The sequence below is a fragment of the Metopolophium dirhodum genome, chromosome 7, assembly GCF_019925205.1.
Source record: "Metopolophium dirhodum isolate CAU chromosome 7, ASM1992520v1, whole genome shotgun sequence".
Taxonomy (NCBI): Eukaryota; Metazoa; Arthropoda; class Insecta; order Hemiptera; family Aphididae; genus Metopolophium; species Metopolophium dirhodum.
Window position 1 is genome coordinate 29,061,800 of NC_083566.1, and position 9,697 is coordinate 29,071,496.

At 28.4% G+C, this 9,697-nt stretch overlaps 1 protein-coding gene across 4 annotated transcripts; it reads left to right on the top strand.

Annotated features, from left to right (window-relative positions):
- Positions 1-2,949: 2,949 nt before the first annotated feature.
- LOC132948691 (DNA mismatch repair protein Mlh1) lies at positions 2,950-8,211 on the top strand. Of its 4 annotated transcripts, none has more exons than XM_061019296.1 (14): positions 2,950-3,033; positions 3,323-3,449; positions 3,683-3,746; positions 3,802-4,001; positions 4,926-5,082; positions 5,318-5,457; positions 5,534-5,667; positions 5,755-5,981; positions 6,486-6,712; positions 6,796-6,969; positions 7,035-7,098; positions 7,184-7,385; positions 7,448-7,617; positions 7,676-8,211. In XM_061019296.1, exons 2-14 carry the CDS (start codon positions 3,334-3,336, stop codon positions 7,832-7,834), a joined length of 2,034 nt encoding a protein of 677 aa, XP_060875279.1. In that variant the 5' UTR covers positions 2,950-3,033; positions 3,323-3,333; the 3' UTR covers positions 7,835-8,211. The 4 variants fall into 4 exon arrangements, with proteins under 4 accessions (XP_060875279.1, XP_060875278.1, XP_060875277.1 ...); XM_061019295.1 differs by having other exon boundaries at positions 2,960-3,239; XM_061019294.1 differs by having other exon boundaries at positions 2,960-3,208.
- The last annotated feature ends 1,486 nt before the right edge of the window (positions 8,212-9,697 follow it).

Consider the following 9,697-nt stretch of genomic DNA (forward strand, 5'->3'; position numbering starts at 1 on the left):
TCACTGGAATAGTACAAAATATTCAGAGACTTTTATACATGTTTGCAAAAATTGTTTGCCAATTTTTCACGTAATTGGAATTTAATAGTTCGAGTGGTGGTATCACATTGCTTTTTTTGAAATGTTGAAGAATATATAGTTTTCAGATGTAACATTTCTTGACACATACACTGAGTGCATTACTGGGATGAATTTATGTCGTAACTCGTAACATACCTGTAGCTGCTTTTGCAAAAAGAAGGAAAATGGCCCGGTAAAGCACGATAGAGCATAGAATATTTTATGCGATGTTGCATTCTGGCGGAGCGATGAATGTATTGATTTCACAATGATGTGAAAATGTAATACAAGATCTATTACATGATTTCTCATGTCTATAAGAAAGTCAAATTAAATTTTGATGAGCGTTTGAAGTTAAAATTTTTACAACTTTGAATATTTACTTGATTTTTCATGTACCGATTTTCTTATTTTGTTGTAATTCAAAAACAAATAACTGTAGAAACTTAAGATTTATATCAATATGATATGTTTATTTTATCAATTCCTATACTTGATAACATTTTAAAAATATTTTGACTTGTTTTGAGCTGTTTACGGACAATTTCAAATTTCAAATTTTTTAGTTTTTTTTTTCTATAAATATCAATAAATATTTTATTTATTTTGTTGGGCCAAAAAGTGTCAACATTGAATAAAAGGCTCCTGATATATTGCTTAAATAGCAGTTGAGAAATATTAAAAATACATAATATGCACAATTTTGTTTTATAAGCATTTAATGTTTTTGACCACATTTTGTCAAATTTTAAATTTAAAAATGATTTTGTAGTTAAAAATTTATAAAATGTTCAACTTTTATAGCTAAGGATTGAAAACTTATAAAAAAGTTCCACGTAAATAGGTTAATTTAAATCAGTAAACAGAAAATCCCAGAAATATAAAAATACAGTTTTTTTATACCTAGTTATTTTATGTTCAAATTTGGAGGAAATTACATACTAAATAACCAAGAATAACGATTTTGTTTATTTTGTTGTAATTTTATAATATCAATGCAACTAACCGGCTACCGTATTAATAATAATTAATAACTAATAAGTAATAACAAAATAAATATAATATAAATTATAAAACATCCACCCTAACAATCCGTCACCGTTCAGAATCGTTTTTCGTACCTTTACAATGATATACTCACCACTTACCCACCTTTTTTAACTTCGGTTTTTTGCCAAAAAGTTTTTCATTATTTGAACTACAATAATACACCAATAACTTAAAATTTAAAAAAAAAATAGTGTGTGATGTTCTTTAAGCGGCCCCGGGCTCACTCGCCCGCCTCGCAATTGTTCGTTTCCAGTCTATTCCTTAGATCATATACATGACTCATACACATATTAATGAATGTATTAATATGTCTATACGACATGGCTCTATCCATGGTATATGATCTAAGGTCTATTCTATCCAGACACGGATCTAGAGCAAAGATCTAAGGGGGGCCCCCAACAATGTTTACAACACAAATAAAATTATAATAAAATATTATACTTTACTAAAAATGTTGTCATAATAGTAGGTGTATAGGTAATCAATGTGATAAATAAATTATTGATTATCTATACCAATATTATAAAGAGGAAATATTTGATTGTTTATATTGAATAGGCTCCGAAATTACTGAACCGATTTAAATGAAATTTGGTACATAGATAGTTTAGACACTGAGAAAAAACATATAGGCTACTTTTTAATACTAAAAAAGTGCTGAAAGGGGCTGTAAGGGGCTATACTGGTTCGAATAAAAAAATTATTTTTTTGTTGGATAGTCCATTCATCGAGGGAGGCTATGGCTATATAACATCAGGCTACGATCAATTAATAAAAGTGCACAAACATTGATTTTGAGATTTACAATGGAAATATTTGTTTACAAATGGTTGCTATTGGTTATAGAAGAAATAATTAATAGAAATAGTATTTATTTATTATTGGTTGCTATTGCAGGTTAATCGGGCAGATCAGGTTACAAGCATGCGTCAAATCGAATTTTCACACATTGCCTACCAGGGTGGCTGAGTTACACTTACTGCAGTGAGTTACACTAAAAAGGAGTTGAACAATCACAATTTGTTTAAGAGTTGTCATTTTTTACGGGCCACTAAGTGCGCAGGATCAGCTATAGCCTATATTATATATAAATTAATGTTTGTGTACAGATCTCTGGGAAGAAGATAGGCTAATTTAAAAAGAGTTAAATTTGGTTTTTTTATTCGTCGGAATTTAATACGGTTAGGTTAGGTTAGGATTATGTATTAATTGATTACATTAATCCACCGTATTATATCAAAATAAACTTGGTATAACTTTGATACTTTAGAGTTAAATCATACACTTACGTACAAACCGCACTGGGTCCGCGAACTACCGCAGGTAGATTGCCTACCTGATAATATACTGCTGCGAATCAGAATTTTTATTCCAGGCAACAGAAAAGTTAAGATAAATTTTGAACACCGTACACCGAATATTAAATAACGAATTGAACAAAGTTTGAGTCATATAGAATTGGTACATTTAACGGGCAACGAAGTGCACAGGATCAGCTAGTTTAATACATAATGCGACAAAGTGAAAAGAAGTTTAGATTTTGTTTATTTGTTATTTAATATATAATATTTATATTTATAAAAAAATATGTCTAGAGGGGCCTGGGCCCCTAGCCCCCCCCCCCTGGATCAGTCCCTGATTCTATCCATAGACATAGACCTATACATTTAGTTTATAGAGTCTATCGTCTATTCGTCGATCTTCGTCCGTGATTAAACCTTTCGCCATTCGCGGCCAGCTTGCCGACCATAGATAATAGAAGAATTCTTCTATCTATCGACCATCATTCATATCGCATTGTGATAAGAGTTGTGATTACTGCACCGCCGTTATACCAGTTACCGCCAAATAAATTTTTATCTGCTTGTTAGTTTGTAATGTTTGTATAGTACCTACTAATTATTATCGTCTGTTGGCTAAGTAATAAGTATACTTTACTATTTTGAATTTACTAGATGCATAACTTTTTTAAGAACAGATTTTTGTCCTAGAAATGTATTGTTAAAAGTCACATGAAAATCCAGAATGTTAAATGAAAAAAGAAACAATATTGTTAACCCTTAATAACCATAAATAATATCATTGACTATCGAATGTAACTATTTTATTATACCTATATTTATTAGGTATTAGCCTATTAGTATATTCAATATTAGATGTTTGAAAAAGTTTCTTAAAGACAATATTAAAAATATTTAATCTGTTAAAGTACCACAGACAATGGATCAACAGGTACCAATTGTCAGAAAATTAGCAGAGGACGTAGTAAATAGAATTGCAGCCGGTGAAGTAATCCAAAGGCCAGCTAATGCTCTAAAGGAACTTTTAGAAAACAGGTACCTATAGTTTTGTACTATTTGTTTTAGATAAAATATTTTCTTGAATTTGATTTGTTTTAATTATGCACATTGTAGTATTGTATGAATAAGTTCCTAGTATCTGCTGTCTTATTCATGAATAATGTACATTTGTGTTATAACTATTGCTAAAATGATGGACAATAATTTTTTTTATTCACTAAAGTTTGAATTAGACTGTATCAGTTCTTAATTTGTACTACTATTTTCAGCTTGGACGCTAAATCTACAAATATTCAAGTTACATTGAAAAATGGAGGTTTAAAATTACTTCAGGTAAAAAACATTATTTATTAATTTTATTTATTTAATAACTTGTTTTGTTTTTTAGATACAAGACAATGGCACTGGTATTCGCACTGAGGATTTGGGTATTGTATGTGAACGGTTCACTACTAGTAAATTACAGCAATTTGAAGATTTGACTAAAATATCTACTTATGGATTTCGAGGTGAAGCGTTGGCTAGCATAAGTCATGTTGCTCATTTGACAATCACTACTAAAACCAATGGAGCTCTTTGTGCTTACAAGTAACTTGCAAAAGCTTATTTCTTAGTGCTAAGACAATTTATTAGGGCTTGCATTTGAAAAAAAATTCCGTTTTATGTTATTTACAATTAAAACATTACACAAGGGCAGGCAATAGCCCGGATACGGAATATAATATAATAAATTCTAATGTCCTTATGCATGAAATAAATTTTTCTACTAAATCAATATAACTTTTAAATAAATAGATTTGAATTATTTCGTTTTGCGTTATTTTTCTTTCAATGAAATTTTATAAATTAAGTTTTGCGATATTTTTCGTTTAATTATATTCTTTAAATTATGTTTTGTCTTATGTTTGGTTGATACATGATATATTTTGTTAAGAACATTACACCGATATGTGTTGTCTCTGTCTTACAAGTGCGTAACATAGCAAATTGTACGCTCAGTAGAACACGTTTAGCTCAGTTAGTTTAAAAATTAGAGTGAATTAACCTCTTATAAAATTTTAAAGGTAAGATTATTATCTAAGAAATCCCATGGGCTTTTTATTATATTTTAATTTTAAAGCTAGTTATGAGAATTTTAAAATTTTAAATTGTTTGTACATCTTAAAATACTCATAACTCATTTTAAAATTAAAATATAATAAAAACCCGATGAGATTGCCTAGATAACTATCTTACCTTTAAATCGTATAAGAGGTCAATCACTCTAGTTTTTAAACTAACAGAGCTGCACGTGTTCTGCTGAAAGTATAATTTGCTATATACGCACTTGTAAGGCGGAGACAACAAATATCGGTGTAACGTCCTCTTAATCGTTATGTTTTGTCTTACGGTATTTTATTATTTTTGATTATGGCTGTCTGTTTTAATTACGTTTACAAATTTCAATCATTCAAATATAACGTTATAATCATAACGTTTGCAAGCCCTGCAATGTATTAATATTTTTTATAGAGGACTATACAAAGATGGCAAATTAAAAGCTCCACCTAAATCTTGTGCTGGTAATGTTGGAACTATAATCACTGTTGAAGATTTGTTCCATAATATTGCTACAAGGAAAAAATCAATGAAAAGTTTTAATGAAGAACATTTGAAAGTTGTAGAAGTTGTAAGTGAGAAATCTTATTAGTACGATAATTTTTACTTTATTTTTCCCGCTTAATATTATTAATTTTTATTCTATCTTAATTTATTCCATAAGTATATTATATTATATTTTAAATTTTTTTATACATTATTAAATAATACCAATAATAATTAATAAGATTTAAATGTTAGCATACATCTATCATTTTTTAATACAAATGTTATAATTACTCAAAGTTCAATATTAATGTTTTAAGGTGAGTCGATATGCTATACACAATCCTTTGGTTGGGTTTACAGTAAAAAAACAAGGTGAATTATTGACTGAAGTAAAAACAAATCAAGGTTCTACTCATATTGATAATATTCAAGCTATTTACGGCTCAGCAATATCCAGGTAATGTATAACTACTTACTTTAGACAGTGGGTTTCTTTATAATGGACTTTATATTTTATATTTTTTTATTTTCAGAGCTTTGTTAGAAGTAAATGATTATTGTAATATTCTTAAAGTTAAAATTAAAGGCTATGTGTCAAATCCAAATTTTTCAGCAAAGAAACAGATTTTTATATTATTTATAAATGATCGTTTGGTTGTTTCCCAAGGTAAATCTAAATATTATAATATATTATATTATGTTATACATTTTTATTTCCTAAGTCATTAGAGTTTTTTGGCATTATTATTATTAGGATTAAGAAAAGCTGTGGATCAAGTATACAGCATTTATTTAGCTAAAGGATCACATCCATTCATATACCTAAGTTTAAATTTGGATCCAATGAATGTTGATGTTAATGTGCATCCAACAAAACATGAAGTTCATTTTTTACATGAGGATAAAGTTATTGATAAAGTTATTGATGCAATTCAAGATAAACTTTCTGGTACTAATACATCTAGAACATTCTATACTCAAGTAAATGCATATTATCTCATTTGAATTCTCGGTATTCGTTTAGTATGTGACCTACCAAACGAAAATCAAGCACCTATAGTGTGTGACCTAACAATGACAATGTTCAAATACCAATCTATTAACAGGCAAGATACATTAAAAAAAACATTTTTTTTTTTTTTTTAAACATTAAACATTTTTAATAAATATTTTTTATTATAAAATAATTTTATTACATCTTTTGAATAATTTGATATATTTCTGTAATAAGTATGTGTATTCAATATTTATACATTTTTTATTTCTGATATTTTGTTCAACTGATTTTGACATCATTAAATGTAGTCCTGTATTATTTTATATTTGTATTACTAATTAATTAATAATAATAAAATAACATAATTTTATGATTTTTACATTGACAAAAAATACTAAACCAAATATGCAATACGGTAGGTCGCATACTAAACGAATACCAAATTCTTTACATAAGCACGGAAATATAAATTTTAATTTATTTTTCAGACAAGGTTGCCAATGTCTAGTGATACATTGATAGATAAATCTAATGAAAAAATAGAAATTAAAGAAAGTCAAAAATTAAAGACACCAAATTCCACAAATGTTTCACAAAATAAAATGGTTAGAACAGATTGTGCTGAACAAAAAATTGACAAGTTCTTAAACACAAGTAATAGTAGTAATAGCACATTAATGTTGCCGAAATCAAAGACTAATGATGTTATTACCCGGTGAGTTATCTTATTAAATAATGTTTTAATGTATTAAGTAACATCTTGATGTTTCTAATAAACAATAATTATTAATAAATTAGACGGGAAATAAAGCTGACCAGCGTGTTAACTTTACGTAAAGAAATTGAAAACCGCTGCAGTGACACCTTACAGACAATTTTTCAGAATCACAAGTATGTTGGTGCAGCTTCTCCTACCTGGTCATTATTTCAACATGACACAAACCTATACATTTGTAATTCTAATAATGTGTTGTAAGTTAAAATGTTAAAATATATATATATTGATCTTAAATAACTACTATTATTTTGATCTTTAGACAAGAAATGTTTTATCAAATTATGATGTACGAATTTGGAAATTTTGGTGTTATAAAATTTTCAGTAAGTTGCAATTACGATATTTTAATATACCACAGTTTCAACTATAATGATCTATTATATTATGTATTGTGTCTTAATTACATAGAATGCATTATCTATTTATGAGTTGATAATGATTGCATTAGAACTATCAGAATCTGGATATCAAGGAAATGAGGATAAACCAAAAGAAGAATTAGCTCATGATGCTACTGAGATATTAACATCTAGAACTTCAATGTTAAATGACTATTTTTCTATTGAAATTGATAATGATGCAAATATTTTGTCAATACCCTTATTGTTAGGTTTGTGTTGTGGTGATATTAGTTATACATTGTTGATAGTAACAAAAATGTTTATTTTTCAGAGGGATTTCTTCCAGATTTAGATGGACTACCACTATACTTATTACGTTTAGCTAGCGAAGTTGATTGGTCCAGTGAAAAGCAATGTTTTCTTAGTTTTTGTCGTGAAACAGCTAGATTTTACATATTGCATCCATGGAAACAACAATGTGGTGACAATGATGATATATCAGTAAGGAAGAATAATATTATGAAGAAAAATTGTTTTTAAACTATAAATATTTTATTAGGATGCTGCGCCTGACAGAAACTGGGCTTGGAGTTTAGAACATGTGCTATATCCATCTTTGCGAAAATCATTTCAGCCTCCAAGACATTTTTTGGAAGATGGCACGCTATTGCAAATAGCTAGTTTACCTGATATGTACAAAGTATTTGAGCGTTGTTAATACAATAATACAGTATATCATTAGGTATAACAGTTTATTTTTTTTTTACTTAAATATAAGTTTTAAATGTTAGTTTTTGTAAAAATATTATTTATTTATTGTTTAACTGAACCATTTCTGATTCCTATAAACGAAAGAATATGTATTAAATATAATTTGAAACATGAAATCAAACAAGAAAAATATCAATAACGTTGAAAATATTAATTATTATTTTATTTGTAATAATCAAGTTAAAATGAGCTTTAATCTGAAAGTTCATTAGTTTTTGACAATGCAGAACATTGGTTAAGATTTTTTTGAATATATGCTTAATACCTACACGAAATATTTTTCATATTATTTTTTTTTTTTAGAATAATAGGCTTGATTCCAATTTAAGATGACATTATAATTGGTTTAAATTAGTTTATTATAATAATAAACATACATAATATACATAAGAACTTTTTTTGAACTTGTTAAAAGTTGACAGCTGTCGTCTATACCTTGTTGGTCCCAAACAACTAAGTCATATGAAACTATTGATCTAAAACTAGCTAAGGCACAGTAGAGGGACTTGAATGAGTTTGTCAATTTAAATTCATTACCTACCCATTCTCTTACAAAACTAATTATTTTATCTCTGCACGCGATGTGATCATAATATATTCATATAAGAAAGAGGAGAAATACTAGGAAGAAAGAAAAAATCTTTATGAAGTCAACTGATGGGAGTTTTGAATTGCTGATAGAGTAAGTGAATATAATATAGGATGACAACTTCTGTTATTGGATTTACATTTGTCGATGTTAAAGGACAAACCGAGCCACTGAGGGTATATTTTTAATTTGGCAGATTCAAGTAAGTTTGCAGGGCTTCACAATTACCAATGGATTCAGTTTTCAAAAAAAAACTTTACTTATATTATCTGAAGAACATAAGAGACGGTAGTGATGGAGAACAAAATTGGTGCTATCTATAACTATTTTAAATACTTATAAGATCTGTGATATAGATTACATCCCCCTTTAACCCCCTCCCCCCCTCTCGAATACGCCACTGGGTAGTTAAAAGTAGGTAACTTCACTGTTACACTTACGAATATTTACTATTTAATAACAAATTATTAACTGTTTTGTAAGAAATTCGAGTGTCTTCGATAATCAGTATAATATAATATGTAGCCGATGCATAGTCTCCAAAATTCCTTTCCCACGCAAAACAGATGTTCAAAACTAAACAATAATAGTACAATACATAGAATGTCAATTGCCATGCCTGACAATGCCATGTCATGATCTCTTGTGAATGTTGTTACAATTGCCTACATTGAACTCCTTAAAAAACGTGTGGCCTTGTATTATAACTGTGATAAAAAGTTGTACAACCCAAATAAAACCTTGGTAAAAATAATAGTCGCATAAGTTATCTTTTTTTCGGGCAATATCCACATTTCACGTAGCAAGCGCCAAAATGTTGTCCATGTGTCCGCCCGCCGCCGAGGTCACTGTAACCACGGTACAGGTATGTCCAATTACTTTTGTTTAAAAAATACTCAGGTATATCATATAGTATATAGTATGGGTACCATGGTCCACGGTTAAATGGTTAAACACAGGTATAATATGCATTTGGTGGAGACGGTTATCGTTTCCTCTTTATAGCGTAGTTGGTTGTACGAACTGCGAATTATTTTTAATTAGTCATTGCGTTGTAAGTATAGGTTATAAGTATAGCCGTGTAGGTGTCTTAATATGATTTATTAAATAATGCAATATCTCTCAAGCATTTAGACGTTTACAATCTTTTAGTTAACCAATATCAAATTGATCGTAAAAGAAAACTAACATATTATATAATAATAATAACACTAAAACAAT